Source organism: Stegodyphus dumicola, chromosome 7 (genome assembly GCF_044657685.1).
Source record: "Stegodyphus dumicola isolate Sdum_Otavi_A_Nest chromosome 7, ASM4465768v1".
Classification (NCBI taxonomy): Eukaryota; Metazoa; Arthropoda; class Arachnida; order Araneae; family Eresidae; genus Stegodyphus; species Stegodyphus dumicola.
Genome location: NC_140774.1, coordinates 158,905,657 through 158,922,861, shown reverse-complemented (window position 1 = coordinate 158,922,861; position 17,205 = coordinate 158,905,657). Strand labels below are relative to the sequence as shown.

General features: G+C 33.6%; 1 protein-coding gene across 2 annotated transcripts in view; it reads left to right on the top strand.

Annotated features, from left to right (window-relative positions):
- Positions 1-17,205, top strand: part of parvin (beta-parvin) — a 39,141-nt gene that overhangs the window by 5,357 nt on the left and 16,579 nt on the right. For both annotated transcript variants that reach the window (XM_035366710.2, XM_085820981.1), the window contains exons 3-4: positions 10,002-10,175; positions 12,803-12,946. In XM_035366710.2, the coding sequence (XP_035222601.1) occupies positions 10,002-10,175; positions 12,803-12,946 (318 nt within the window). The remainder of the gene's footprint in view (positions 1-10,001; positions 10,176-12,802; positions 12,947-17,205) is intronic.

The following is a 17,205-nucleotide window of genomic DNA, read 5'->3' as shown; positions in this document are numbered from 1 at the left end:
AAAAATCGATTCCTGTATTATTAAATGCAAAATTTTCATTAACACACATTATGTAGAAGAATTTGCTTTAAAACAAACAATGCACTGATGGCAAATTTTTCTGCAAATCTTTCTCCCAATTATGGGCCAGTAGTTTTCTCTGACGGACTTTGTACTGTATATAGCTCGAAACCTTTAAGTTTTTATGTTGTGGAACTTTTTTACATTACTTCATCCACTTCTTGCTTATATCAGGAGGTAAAGCTTCATCCCAAGAAAGTTTTCCTTGCCAGATCTCCTGGAACAGGCACTTGAAATGGATAGTAAAAGGAATCACCACACCCAGCGGGTCGAAGATTCTTCCAACTGCCATTATTAGAAACGGTTTGGTGTTCCTTTTCTGTTGGAGAAATTCTGGCAAACTATTAATTTCTAAGGACACACAATCACTACGTGGATCCTATAAGAGACCAAGAATTCTGTGTAATTTATCCTTTACATCTTCTAAACATAACTGCTTAAATCCCACAACTTTCCACTTCTTTATTAACTTTTCAGAATTTGAAATCCACTTCCTTAAGGGCATCCCAGCGTCTCTCATTATTTTTTCGGCATTTTTAGATATTTCAAAGGCATATGGAATGTCGTCATTACCTGTGATAGAGATCATCTATATAAAAGCAGGTATCAAGCGTTTGTACTGTAGCAGGAAAGTACTTTTTGTACTTCTCTATATGTTAATTTTATTTTATCTTATCTATTTTAATTGTTACTGCCAATAAAAAGGGACTTGCGTTTACTCCAAAAATTATCCTTTTGAATTTATATACACATATATTATTCATATGGTCGATAAAAAAAATCTCACTGCATCTCTGTCTCTTTCACTTAACTTGCAAGAAAGCCTTTTCTATATCTGCCAAGAAGGTGATCTTGTTCAAGTGAAAAAATGTCAATAAATGAAATATATTTGGATTTAAATTAACTCCTTGATATAAGCAATCATTTAAAGATAATTGACCTGGTTCATGCGAACTTCAATCAAAAACAATCCTTACCTTAGTAGTTAAGCTCTCTTGCCTTATAACTGCATGGTGGGGTAAGTAGTATAAAGGTTTATTCACTTGATTTAACTGAGCTCATCACTTTCTCAATAATTCACTCAAATAATTATTCAAGATATCACAATACTCTAAATACAGGGAATTACCACGTTTCGTTCTCTTAACAAGAGAACTTCTTTGCAAGTCGATTTTTTTGGAACATCATAATTGTCTTTTAAGTTCCTCCCAATTTCTCTTCCAAGGTAACTTAACCTCATATTGTCCATTTTTAAAACGTACTGTTTCATTGAATATCTCTAGGACCTTATCTTCCTCATTTCTCAATTCGGTATCCTTTATACCAAGATATTCTAACTCCCAGAATTTTGTTAATTGATTATCTAAATCTTCAAAATTGTTTACTAATCCACTATGATAACTCTTTTGTTGACTTAAATTCATAGACCCACTTGCTACCCAACCGAACACTGTCTCTTGCAACACGATAGATTCCTCTTGTAATTTGATTTGATTTGGTTTGAGTAACAGGTCAAATATATCAGCTCCCTTAAGAGCATCGATCTTCGTTGGTCTATAAAAATTTGGGTCAGCGTAACAAATATTTGTTAGAAAACAAATTTTCTTAACATCCAATTGTTTAGAAGGAGTAAGATCAGTAATATTATCTACAATTAAAAATTTAACATTTCTTTTAAAGTCTCCGTTCAAATTTTCCACTGATGTTATTACAGGGTTGCCACGCTACCTGGAAAACCGGAAAAAGTCAGGGAATTCGGAAATTGACCAAAAAATTCAGGGAAAAGTCAGGGAATTTAAGTGTTTTAGTCAAAATCTCGAAAAGTCAGAATTTCATACAACAATCCCACCAAAAAAGGCGAGTTTTGCGCCGACGTTGGAAGAGATCACTTTTTTGGCGAATTGTGTATCACGTGAGTGTCATTCGGGCAGCTGGCATAGAGCCAATTTTCGCAGCTCCAATTTGATTGTCTTTTAGAAAGGCAAATCAAGTTTCCCGCAACTTTTGGTTTCCAGTAACCTCGAGAATCGCATGTGCAGTGCATGAACTAAAGAAAGTACCTGTTCTCGTATAAAACAAAATGGGTTTAATCCTAGCATACGGTACCATGAAGGTTAGAATCAAAAAATATGTATTGTAAAGAAAGAAAACCTCTCTGCAACAGATGTGGCTCTGTTCCATCATAGAGGAAAACAGCTGTACGTGCGCGATATATATGTCGCCAAAGCTCGAAACTGGTGTCGAAGTTCGAAGGTCACGTTATCAAGAATTCATAAAATGAATATCGTTTAAAATTTCTTTAAACTCTAATCTAAAGGAAAAGAAAATATCTTTTGGCGCAAGTAAATTAATTCATGGATTAGTTATTTTGAGGGGGGGGGGAAAAACTACGAAAAGCCGTTTTTAAAATTATTGCGAAAAATCCAAGAAAAAACGTTCTTTGATAAAACATTTCTTCTTGGATTTTTCGCAATAATTTAAAAATGGATTTTCGTAGTTTTCTTTTTTGTCAAAGAACGTTTCTTCTTAACACGTGTTTCTCAATTTCTTGTACACATCGCGGAGAGGGAAATTCTGGCCGCCAGGTTCCGTCGCCAAATCCCTTGGCAAATTTTCCCTCCACTTTCTAGCCGCGTAATAGCATTTACGTGTATGGAACCTTTTCTTCTTTACATAGACGTTCTTTGGTTAGAATTATCTCCATGTATGGTACAGCGGGATTTGGCGACATGATGATGAGCAGTAAATGAGTCATTTTGTTCTTGGCGACAATTTTCAAAATCGTGCAAAGGCCGTACCGTACACTGGTGTGCAAAAATTAAGGATGAAGTCGAAAATCTAGCATATCAGCTGAATGAAGAGGCAGAGCGGACAGAAAGACCAATCAGGAGATTAAGTAAGGTGATATACGGTAGCTCATGCGCAGATATGCAGGTAGACATAATAGGGGAGTGTCTGAGTAGTATAAAGCATGTTGTCGGTGTAAGATCAGTATTTCTGGCAAAGAGATTGCACGCCGTATAGCAGTTAAAATCACACCGAGTTGCTGCCTCAGAGAGAAATGGCGAATAATCAATCTGTTAGACGACATCTGGATGCTTTTACCCGAGGTCGAATCATTGGGAAGTTGGAGGAAGGCCGCAGTGTGACAAGTGTGCCTGCAGAGTTCGGAAATGCTCACAGCATCGTTTCACGACTTTGGAGACAATTTCAAACTACAGGAACAGCTATCCGGGGGTTTAGTAGTGGTCGTCCACGAGGAACCACACCCGCAGATGACCGGTATATTGCCTTACAGGCCAGAAGAAACAGGCGGCAGACAGCGGGAGAAATCGCTAGACACACGACACAGGCGACTGGAAGACCGATATCGCGTTTTACCGTGGCCAGAAGACTGCATGGTGGTGGTCTGTTTGCAGGACGCCCTGTACGGTGTGTACCTCTAACGCCTGCCCATCGGAGAAGGCGTTATCTGTGGTGCCAGGAACACCGGAATTGGAGAGACAATGAATGGGGATGAGTACTCTTTACAGATGAGAGCAGATTCAGTCTGAGTAGCGATTCTCATCGCATACTTATCTGGAGAGAGCGGAGAAGCCGCAATCATCCCTCGAACATCATTGAAAGGAACAGGTATGGAGGTGGCGGTGTTCTTGTTTGGGGAGGCATCATGCTTGGTAGTCGTGCAGACCTTCACATCTTCGATGCAGGTTCAGTCAATGGGACCCATTATTGTAACGAGATTCTTCTTCCATATGTGCGTCTTTTTAGAGGCACTATGGGTCCGCAGTTCCTTTTCATGGACGACAATGCACCATGTCATCGCACAGTAGCTGCCGAACAGCTCTTAGAGAGTGAGGATATTGAACGTATGGATTGGCCGACACGATCTCCGGATCTCAATCCCATCGAGCATGTATGGGATTTTCTAGGCAGACGCTTGGCAGCTCGTACCTTACCACCAGTAACGATTCCGGAGCTTCGATTGGCGCTGCAAGACGAATGGGCAGCAATGCCTCAACAACTCATTGACACCCTCATTCTCAGCATGGTCAGATGCTGTGAAACCTGCCTAGCAGGCAGGGGAGATCATATCCCCTATTAAAGACCGGATGTTTCTTGCTGGACACCCATAACAAGGATGTTTCGGCCTTCAGTCGCATTGCGCTCCATGCTACTTTTTCAATAAAGCTTCTTTTTATCCCTCTGATTTCTCTTTTAGTAAGTGTTGCTTACATTACTCATGTCCTTACGTATTGGGGATCTTGCGGTATTAAATGTGTTAATTTGGAAAGCTTTTGTACAAAGTTATATTGAAAAAACCGTCTCGTCCTTAATTTTTGCACACCAGTGTATACTAGGATTTTACCACAAAATTTTCTTTTCACCACAAATTTCTTTCTTTTTTTTTTTTTTTTTTTTCTTTTCTTTTTAATAAATACCTTGTCACTTTGCAGTAAAATAAAAAAACAGTAATCAGTCATCTAGGCTAACCATGTAATATAACTAAATTTGCTAAAATATCGTTGATTATTCTAATTCAATTTTTAAGCAATTATCTTTATTTTTATGTTATTCATATTATTTAATGTTGCTTCTTTCCTCTAAATTTATTTATCATTAGTAAATAATATTTCCAAATTTCAAGAAATTTTCTTTGGCATAATCCTGAAATTAATTCTAGCAGTATGATGACATCACGAAATTTAATGCACATATTTTTTCCTTATGTATGCTGCGAAATAAATATAAAATACCTCAATTTAGTAAAAAAATATCATTAAATAGATTTCTTTCTTTCATTTAGCTGCAGAATGTCTGCAAAAAAAGCCTTATTTTATTCCAGATTGGGAAGATTCTAATGTCAATCTTCAGTGGAGAAAACAACTTCTATTATAATTATATTTGTGTTTTCAAGTGTTAAGGTGCCTTTCAAGAAGACACCTCACACAAATTAAATTTACCTAAAATCTAACCTAACTTTTAGCATTGCATTGTGATTTATAAGAACCGGATTAGCCTCATGTTGAACTGGTGATGATCATGAGTAATAATTAAATAAAACGTACAATTGTTATCCAATATATATATCTTAAATTTTATTAAGTTTCTTAAGTGGAAAAGTAAAAAAAAATATGAAACAAAGTGTACCAAGAATAATTAAGAATAAATGTCCTCTGAGATTTATTGAATAATTAAGTGAATTTCCTATACAGTACAAGTAATACCATAATTAATTTACCTCTTAGCACAGCCAACGTACATTACGCGGATAGACTGGTATTTTCTCGAAACATACCTGGTAAACCTGGAAAAGTCAGGGAATTTCATTCTCCTGTTTGAGTGGCAACCCTGTTATTACCTTACTTTTAACAGTTAGAATCGAATTATTCAGGCCAGTTATAGGAGCATTTGTTGCTTGTTTTTTCATTTGTAATATATCTGCGATTTCCTTTGGAATTAGGTTGACTTGACTGCCTGCGTCAAGAATTGCTAAAATGTTTATTATTTCTTCGTTTCGCATTTGAACCTTAATCACAAACAAAACGTGTAAGTTTTAAACAAAACGTGTAAGTTGAAACGTGTAAGTCAGTAGACAAAAACGTGTAAGTTTTTCAACCTTGGAAAGGAAACCTTTGCTCTGGCGCCGAGAAGGATTTATATTCACATTCATAACTATTTCCGAGAAATGACTGATTTATGGAGGGAGTCGCATTTTTGGTTTCCTAACTAATCGTGGTCGGATTCAATTCACTTGAAATGTTTATTTCACTATCGTTATTCGGGGCAAAAGATGCGTTTTGAGGACGTACACCATGAGATGAATTATTATTTCTTTTCTCAAAGTGAATTAGGGTGTTATGTTTTTTACCGCACTTAGCGCATAAAAATTTTGAAGAACACTGTTTTACACTCTGGTTTAAAAAGCAGTTAAAACATAATCTTTGCTTTTTTAGAAATTCAACCCTAGCATTCACTGATATATCTTGAAATTTAAGACTTTTCTATATAATATGATTACCCAAACAGAAACTGCACTTAGATGACTTCACAGCACTTAAGACAGTGCCTTTAGAACAATGCTTTTGGTTCGTGTTCTTAGAAACTCTAGACGCTTCTAAAGTTCTTGCAGGATTTTTTAGAAATTCAATTAAGTCATTCAATTTGGGAACATTATTTTTCTTACCAAATTTGTGTTCAAACCATAATTTTGTTAAAGTATCTAATTTTTATAGCAAAACATCCGCAAACATTGTATCGGCAAGCCCATCAATTTTTTGTTCTAAAATTTCTAACGGTCTTGTACATTCAAAGGTAATGTCAACTAAATTTAGTAAAGCACTAGCATATTCACTGTGAATAGGTGGAATTGTCATAAATCGTTTAATGTGGACAAAAACTTGTTCTCGATGATTTGAAAATCTTTCTTCTAACAGTGACCAAGCAACTTCATAATTTTGATTCGAAACTGGAATTGACTTTACAACTCGCAGTGCATCGATTTAAGGGCTGATAATAAATATTGAAGCTTTTGCCCTTTTGACAAATTATCCTTGTTATGCACAGCAGCCTTAAATAAATCATTAAAAGTTATCCATTGATAAACATTACCAGTAAATGTAGGTAAACTCAATTTTGGAAGCTTTACATCTGGGGCTATTTTAGAGCAATTGTCAACACTTATTTTACCCTGTTCATTCTCAGTACTTTTCACAGAAAGTTTCACATTTAATTTATGTAAGAATGTTTTTAATCTTACTTCGATTTTTCCCAGATGAATCTTCATGTCTTCTAAATCCAATTCTGCTTCACTAATATCCACTTTTACAGACAATTCGAAGTAATCGTTTTGTAATTTGGCTATGCATCTTTTGATAGTGCACAGTTTCTAATTTTACTTCTAATTCGGTTATAATATCTTCACTTGTCGGTTCAACTACCAATTCTACAAAGGTTTCTAAATTGGTGATTTTACCCTTTTGCCTTTTCATGTTTTAACAAATTAATTTTTTCTTGCATTATTATGAACACAGGTTACACAACACAATTGCTTCGGAAGAAGAGCACACTTTCGTTTTCACGAACTCATTATTTATATGTCACTGATTCTTTTCTAACTCCGGTCCAGCACCGGCCGAGCAGTAAAGTCGCTGAACACTGGTAGTTTGGTCCGAGTTTCGAATCCCACGGATGGGCTGGTTGCATGGTTGTTTTGTGGCTTTCCTCACATGTAATGTGTATACGAGCCAGTTTCCCAGAAAGTCCTCCACGAAGGCATCCCTTCCCTTAGGCAAATAGCCCTAGTGTGCTTTGCCATAATTAAATGCACCACACCACCGAACTCCAGCTCGACGGACCATGAAAGTTCATATTATAAATCACAAGTTCTCAGTAACTCGAAAATACTTATAAAGTTTAGGACTGTAGCTTTTATTTCATATCTCTGTAATTATTTCAACACTTTCGCCACAAAGGCGGGAACACTCACTTCTCCAAAACGAGAACACACTCTGAGTTTTTCCCTTTTTGCACAGCACTGCCCTCTGGAGGCATTTTCTACATTTTACAGTTCACATATCAGGGAGGTGAGACTAAACAACAATCATGCAACCAATTACGTCATAACAGGGTTTTCATAACATTCAACTACTCAGGTTACCGTAAATGAAATAGCAACTTGGTGATAAATGAAACAACAACTTAGCGATAATCCAAGGAGCACCCTTAAATTTACTCTAACCAAAATTGTAATTAGATAATCAAACTTCATGCTGTACTTCAGATAGCAAATTTGTTCTAAAATTTTTTCATAAATTTACACTAGCAATTTCTGTTAAATCTTTTTTTTTAATTAGTGTAATAATTTGCTAAAATATTTTGGAGAATGCCAACACTCATTATTCTATCTTATCGTGCCATATTCTATCTTATCTCAAAATCTGTTTTACAGAAACTCATCAAATGTTGTGTTTATGAATTTCTATTAAAAAAATTATTTCTCGGAAAGTTAAAAGTCATCTACTTAACTGAAATGGTAACTTCACCATTATGGTCTTTGTTATGTACTGCTAATTTTCAATCATGTTTTTTGGGGGACAACACTGGTGGATATTAATAGCTAAAGAATATGATCCAGGCGCAGAGAAGCAACAAAAAAAGAAATTTTGGTATTTCATTCAAGTAAGACAGGTCTTCAGAGCAGGCGAAAAGAATGACTGATTACTGATTCAACAAGTCTGGAAAATGAATGAGTCAAGGATTAATGTGATAAGAAGAAGCCTAGGTGGTTGAGCTACTGCAGGCAATTTAGGTACATAGTTTTAAATTGTAAATGTATACGGAAAAGGAAAAATTTTATGTTTCAGTATTAATACAAGGTACATCAAATAGATAAATAGTCATAATATTAGCAGATTTTCTGCTAATATTATGATTCTTTTGCAACAAAGAAGTGTTAGATCCTGTCTTATTTGGGGTTGGGATGCCATATATTTAGAATTGTGATTTTTCTCAAAAACATAGAAATACTGAAGCTAAGTTTTATCTGAATTTAGGCAGTCTTTGGATATAATTTAAAAGTAGGGCATAGGGCATACATCTGCTGTAAAATAGTGCTCTTTGTATAAGTGGTTGCTTTAATCATGATATATGCAATTTCATTCAGATATTTCTGATATCCTATTATTAAAGGAGAAAAATGTGATTTAGAAGGTTACAGCTGAAAACATAGCGGCAAAAACATCGCAGACGAAAATGTCGTGCAGAAAACAATGCAGGGTGAAAACATCATGGGAGGAAAAAAAGCAAAGAGATAACATTGCAGTTCCAAAACATCGTATCAGGTATTAGTACAAAATATCGTCATCGAAAATAAAGCAGTTCAAAAACTTCGCAGTTTAAAAATATTGTGGTAAAAAATAATGTACAAATCATCACATGACGATAACATTGCAGACGTGCAATTTTCAGGCTTTAAAAGTTGTAAATGCATATCCGCATAAATATTTGGAATCTAAAGAAATGTTAGCGACACTTTAAGAATAAACAAAAGCAAAAGAAGATATAATTTTCACCATAACTATATCAGATTAACAAATGTGGAAGAAAGTAATTTGATAATTAACTAAGCAATTTTTATAGAGGTAACCTCATGCAGTTATCTATTTATCTTCCTTTCTGTAAACATTTTTAGCTGTATTTTTCATGAAAAATTATGATTAAAACTTTATAAAAAAAGATTAATTTATTAATGAGCTTTGTAAATTAACTGTGTAAATTTAAAATTCTATTAAGTTGCATTAATTTTCTACTCAATTTCAATTTTCAAATGCTTAAGTTTTCTTCTTACTTTTTCAGTAAAAATTTATTAGGTCATTCAAAATATGAAATATAAAACTAAAAATATCCCTCTTTCCTTCTTGTGCTCCCACATCATTATGCAAAAATGCATTTAGAGCTTTCAAAACATGAAAATGAATGTGTGTGATGTTATCGTCATGCAATGATTTGTAGGTACTTTATTTTTTACCACGATATTTTCGATGACAATGATTTTAAGCTGCGAAGCTTTTGAACCGCTTTATTTTTGGAGACAATATTTTGTACCATGATGTTTTGGAACTGCGATGTTTCCTCTTTGTTTTATTTTCTCCCACAACGTTTTTGCCTTGCATTCTTTTCTATGTGGATTCACTGTGAAAAATTTTAGTATTTAAATATTGTTTTCCTTTCATTCTGTGCTTTAAAGTTTTTTGCAGGTATTAGTATAAGGTGTTAAATAGTTTTGATGGTTATTTTTGTCAGAAATACGATCTTAAGATAAATATTTCCGTAATAAAGCTGTTCCTGCAACATATTTTGAATTTTGTATTAATCATATTACATTTAAGTTATAATCTTATAGTTTGTCAGAGTTCTTTTTTTTTTTAATTTTTCCATAGATGAATATGAAGAAAGATCCATGATAGAGCCTGCCTCTTATGATGATCCAAAATTAAAAGAATTAATAAACATTCTTATAGAATGGATAAATGATGAACTTGCTGGACATAGGATTATAGTTAAAGATATTGAAGAAGATTTGTATGATGGCCAAGTATTACAAAAGCTTTTGGGTAAAAATCTGTATATGTAAAATTTTAATAATGTTAATTGAAGTGCCAAAATATTAGAGCTTTACTTTAAGATTCTGAATAAGTTTCAACAGAAATGATTGCAGTTAAATAATAGATATACAGCAGAGAAGGTGCAAATCTTTGTAGTCTTTTTCAGTGGAAACAGGTATTGTGCATGCATTATTAATTAGGAAAATTCTGTGTTCTGATTCTTTAGCTTATTGTGGCTGCAAAGGTATTGTATGGATTTCTGTTGTATTCAGACCTTCCCTGCCTCCTGGCAGCAATTTCTCCCCCCCCCCAGAAATTGTTTAAAAATTTATTGTGATTTTATATAGGACTATACTTAAAATAAATGAGTCAGTAATTCCAAAAATCTTTTGTGCTCCAGTTCAAAAAAAATGTTAGATCGGTTAGTTACACTGTCATGACAAGACCCATACAACTCTTGGTTACATTCCCTGAAATTTCAGCATCTTTCTAATTTCTGAGTTCTAAAAATATTATAATTTATGAACATATGATTTCTTTTGATAAAAACTATAAATTTGCTAATATTACAATGAATTAATTACTTAAATAAAAACTTTTAACTGCTGGATTTGATCTGGTGCCTCAAGGAACTTCATGTGGTATCATTGGGCTCATAGTGTTTGCCTGTGAAAGAGGAATTTATATAATATGAATGTTGTTAAATGTAAAATAAAATTTTGTTAAATGTTTCTGACCTGTTTTTGAAAAGTGTGTGCTCCTTGCTCACATGTGCATTTACTCCAAAGTCTTCTACAATTACAAAGAATTTTGGTGAAATCAGTAAAAGAAATTCTGTATTCTCCCCTTGTTATATCGCAAATTTATTTTAGTTTGATATAATTTACAAATACTGAATGTTAAAAAATATTTTTTGATATTGCCGAAAGAAGGTATTTGTCGATATTGCTTGTTCGATTACTTAGCACTTCCCTCACCTGGACTCGTGATAGTGAAAAAATTGATTCATTACGGTCTTTGTTAAATTCCATCTTTGTTTTAGACTTCGAACTGCAATGCATAGTATATTGGAATGTTAGAAATATTCAGTGGAACTAATAAGTTCCTGCTTTTCAAGCCTTGTAATTGGATTTAGTTTTGTCCTGCCTCATGTACAATTGGTGCAATTTTGGCAAGTTGTCTACCAACATTCATGGTTTGATGATAGTTAAATCTCACAGTTGATGGAATAATGCATAAGTATTTAGTATTCTGCAAGACCTTCGGTCCTAATATTTTTTAAAATTAATGAATCTGTTTTAGTGAACTTTGTCATACTGTGTTTTGTTTCACATTTAATTGCATACTATGATGGATGCAAATATGTGTCATTGTAACATTTGTAACAGGCAAAATAGGTTTATTTCATATGTAATTAATAAGCAATGAAAAATTTATAGCACACAAATATGAGGCAAAATGTCTCTTTCTTAGAAAAATTATTCAATATCTTCCTCGGTCATCTTCTTTACATTTCTTGAAAAAAGAAAATGTGTTAACACGTGCCCTACGCGCAGCTTTTCTCGTGATGAAGGAAGTAGTTAAGTGAACCTTGTTAGGACTGCCATTGGTGAGTTATCACCAGCCTTGATAGCATATAAAAAGTGTTTATATAGATAAGGAAATACCAGTAAATTTTCTCTCGGAATAAAAATTAACTAATTATGTAAAAAGATCAGATGTGGTAGTTTTTGACTGACAGTGGCTGGGATTGATCTGAGAGCATCACATTAGTATCTGTATTGTATACCCATTAACCTAGTAGTGCATGCAAAACATTCCATGCATAAAGCATGAAATTGTAGAAAGTGCAGTTATGAGACCAAAACTAATATCATTGAACTTTTATAACCCAAATGGTATAATGGTAATTGTTATGGATTTGTTTTCTTCAGGAAGATCATAACACTTGATAAAATTTTTTTTGTATAGATGTTGAAGATTAGTTATTAAGAAAGATTATTTGGAACAAATAGTTTTCCTCATAAAGAAATGCTATCAAAATTAAGGAAAACAACATCTATAACGATCCTGATTGCAATTTTGTTTTAGTTGTTAAGAAAGATTAGTTGAAACAAATAGTTTTCCTTAGTAATCTTAGGGTAAAACAATAGTTGTAACAATCCTCATTGCAATTTCTTTTATGTTTATTTAAATCTAAACCAATCAATTTTAACGCACATTTTCTTATTGCATCATTGCTGCATTGATTGGGATGCTGGTTAATAGAGTCTTAATGCACATGTTGTAGTGCCCAGTTTTGAATTCCATGCAAGGGAGGGGTGTTTGTAATTGTACTGCCTTAAGAAAATCTGTTGATCCGAAAGTGCTATTAAGAAGTTACCATCAGAAGAGGGATATATAATTCTTAGATTCCATCTCAGAGAGTAGTTTGGTCAAAATTTGTATACTTTTCTTAAATTAAGTACTCTAATAAAACTCTAACCTATTAAAATTGATTTTCAGATCTACATGTTGTGTACTTGAATGATATTAAAAGTTATTTTCTTATTGCATATATTATCACAGAATTAAATGAACAATGCTCAAAACCTCTTGTAATATTTCTGTGCTTTATATTTTCTGATTTCTTGTAGAAAAATTAATGGATGTGAAACTAGATGTTGTTGAAGTTACTCAGTCTGAAGAAGGTCAAAAACTGAAATTAAGAAAAGTTCTGGAGGCAGCAAACAGTGTGCTGGGTATTTCACCCTGGAATCAGCCAAAATGGAATGTTGAAAGTAAATATATCACTGTAATATAATTTTAAGAATTACATGTTTTTAATTTTATGTAAAATTTGTAGATTTTTGCATTCTAAACTTTATTTAACTGCTTTTTTATTCATTTTTATCGTATGGAAAAAGTTCATTATGCCCTTTAAGGTATTTTTAATCTAACATTTTAGCCTAAGATTCTTAAAAATATATAATTTCTATGCAGGGTTATCAAGTTTAATTCTGTTACTAAAACATATATCAGTTACCAAAAAATGCCAACAGTTATTTTGATTTTTTGTATGTGGAATTTTTTTTCCGCAAGAACATTGTTGTGCATAAAATGGTATGGTTTAAATATTTTAGAAAACTGGAATGTAATATTCCATTAATTCATTTTTATTGTTGGAAAATTGATGCACTTAGAATGTTTGCATAAAATCTGGGTGAACAAAGCCTATGTTTTAAATTTATTGTTTTACCTGAAACTCACATTTCTATATGTTTTGAGCCTTTTTATAGGTAATTTATTGTAGCATCAAATCTTTTAAATTAAACTTTATAATTTTTTATTTTATATCATTATTTATATATAGGGTGTTAAATGGTTTTTACTTGTAACGTTTACTGTGATTACCTAAAGACATTTGTGTGACAGAAAAAGTGAATTATCTTCACTTCCATAGCAACCATTACTAGACAATCTGTGAATGCAGTAAAAATGCTGTTCACAGCAGTGAGCTTCATTTGTGCTGAAGATAACCAATGAGATGGATGCATACACGAATCAGTAAAAGGGAGAAGCATGTACGGGGCTGGAGGGTAATGCAAGGAAAGCTGCACGATTGTACCAAGAGGATTTTCAAAACAAGATGTGTCCCAGATCTTGAAACCTTTCAGCAATTGCACCAATAACTGTGCAAAAGAAGGTTCAAGTTGCAGTGAGGATACCGAGCATAGAAGGAATGCTCCCATCTATAATGGAAAAATTTTGCATCATATGAGAGAGTGCACTCAGTGGAGCACGTGGACATCATTGCAAGCTGTTAATCATCAGATGCTGTATTTCATCAGATGGTGTGGTGAATACTTTGAGAGGAACAAATGCTATGTGCAGAGAGTTCAAGACCTGTCAAAATGGATTACATTCAAATACCGAAAATCCGCGTTGCCTCTCAAAATATAAGCATTCACTTTGCAGGTCCCGGAAACCACAACATTAAGTACGAAATATCGAAGAAAAAATACTTACCGAATAATGACATCATAATTATCGAATAATAATGTGTCATAACAGAAATACCAAATTATTGACATTAAAAAAGTTCTAAAAAATAAAAGTTTTCTCTCTCTAATTTCTGCATCGAGGTAAAAAAGCAGACGATTCACTCAACTCTTCAAGTTCACAATTCAGGTTGTATTTTCTGAGCTTTGTTATTTCACGAGGTTATTTAGTGCTGCCTTTTTTTTTATCCTGATATTTTGTGAATAAATTAAGAATATTTTAAATTTCAGCCCTTTTTAATACAATGACAGATAAGAAACTCTCTCATGATTTGACTGCTTGCAACATTGAAAAACGTAAACACGTTGCATTGACGGTAATGCAAAAAAGTGAAAATTCCACAAAAGATGGAAGCAGGTGCTACTCCTTGATTTATAGCAGAATGGTATGGAACTGTGACACAATTGTGTATGATATACGAAAAATAAAGAAAAGCTGTTGAAAATTTTACAGTAACATTGATTCTAGCACCAGAATCAGAAATCAGAAATATTTGCATGAGGCGAAATCGGCAAACCTCGATGCTGTGTACATATAATACAATGAATAATATAATCAATTTATATATGTAATAATAATTTAATGAATATAATAAATTATTGCAATAATGTATGTAATAATTTAATTAAATGTATCTAATATGCCTTATTTATTTTGCACTTTTATTCCGAATATTATGCTTTTTCTTTTCTGTCCTGAAATCCGCAAAATCCTAAAATCCGCACAACATCTGGTCCCAATCTTTGCAGATTTCTGAACTTGTACTGTATGTGCTACATGTTGTATTTGCCATGTTGTTTTTCCAACGGACCACCGTGGATCCAGATTTTTCAGCATATGCGTTACTCACTGATGAATGCACATTCCAGTGACAGGAGATACCAAATATCCATAACTATCATGTCTGGGCAACTGACAATCCACACACCATGACTCCAGGGTTGTTCCATTGTGGTTTCTGAGTAAATGCTTGGGTTAAACATTGTGCACAATCATCTAATTGGTTCATACGTACTGTCAAGTCACCTGGCCAGATATTCATACCTTGTGTTTTTGCAAGAGTTGCTGCATGAACTATTGAACTCTGTTTCAGCAAACATCAGAAGACTCCTGTGGTTCCAACATGATGGGGCACCAAACCATTATGATGTGAATATACAAAACACATCTTATAACATGTGTTTGAAATGATGGATTGGTGTGGAGGCCCAGTCAACTGGCCAGCGCATTCATGCGATCTATCAAGTCTAGATTTTTTCCTCTGGGGTTACTTGAGTTTTATCATCTTTGATGGAAATCTCATCAATTCCGATGAAGAAGTTGTTGGCCAGATATCTGTAATTGCTGGGACCATGCTTGATGTATTCACCAATGTACAGCAGTCAATCCATCCATGGTGTTAAGCCAGCATTACAGTTGGAAGGTGCCATTTTGAGCAGCTGTGATTGGGGATTTTATTTCATTTTGTTCACTGAAACTTTTTTTTTTAAAATAAAATTTTCAGTTTTTGTTGTTGTCTTGTCCATATTACATGGAACGATGGTTGCCAGAGCTTGCTCCGAAAAGAGGTTGGACTTTTATTTTCCACCCCCAATTTTGAGGTAGAGCACTCCTTGGGTCTCCCACCCCTCTCCTCTCCCATCAATCTACATGAGAGGACTTTCAGCTCACCGCGTATTTAGAGTGCCACCATGCTGTACCGAAACATTTACAAACATCCATGTCTTCTCTGGGATTCAAACCCGGGCTCTTCAGTACCATGGTAGGCTCCCGTAACCACCATACCATCTGGATGACTTAAATTTCAATGGTGTTCTTTTATTCCATTTTACTCGACATCTTTCTCATTATTTCATGATGCAAGATTTCATCATTCATGATACAGGAAACAAATCAGGAAAGTACAGTCAACTCCTGGTTTATCAGGGTGATACCAGGAACAACATCCTGGTTTAATCACTATTAATCAGAGGGCAGTTAGAAAAAAGCACAGGAAAAAGAAATTATCCTTGTTATAATTAATAGAAAAATAACTTATTATTAATATATGTACATTTTCAAACAGTTTAATTGAAAGAATAAATTCATTTAATTGCTGTTAGAAAATATTTTATTGTTTTCATTACATAATTGATACCCCACATAGTCCAATTTATTAGACATTAAATTAGTATATTTACAGGAAATTGATATTATTCTTATTGGCCATTAAATAGTGTGCTGTGCCTACACTAAACTGATTATTAATTATAAATTAGAAAATTCCTTTGCTTAACTGGCAATGTATAATATCAAGAAAACAGAATTCATTCCACATGTGAAATACTTCATTTATTTATATACATAAAATAGTGTGGGAAATTAATGCTTGAAACAATGCAGAATTTTTGAGACATCCTAGCAAAGTTTATCAATTACTTTAATACAAGTAGAATTTACTGGAATGTTGATATGCAAAGTTTGATTTGCATATCAACATTCCAGTAACATTCTGATAGTCCAGTTTCATGAATATGCTGTGGATGACATAGTTATTACAGTCCACATGTCCTTATCTATTACCATAATTTGAACTTGCACCTGAAAAATTTTCAGTAATTCATTATTATGGTTCAAATTAGTATATAATTGTTATTATTGTAAAACGAGGATTATTTTGACTTGTGTGATGTACATATGTTATATGGTGATTACAAAGAATATGGCTACAACCTGACACACATGCATGGCTTCACCTCTTAGAACGTAAAGGAAAAAAAAAAAAAAAAAAAAAACTCTCATCATTGCAGGATTACTATCCTAGATCTGAACATAGCTTGCTGTCAGGGAAAAAAACAAAAAAAATTACTATATTCTTACAGCAGAACTTTATCCATCAAGTGTTTTTATAGGGAAAGGATCCAGATGTTCATGGCAAGAAAGAGAGATATCACAAGGTTGTTTTCCTTCACACTTTGCATCACGTTTGAAAGAAAAACTGATTAGATCAGAAAAACCT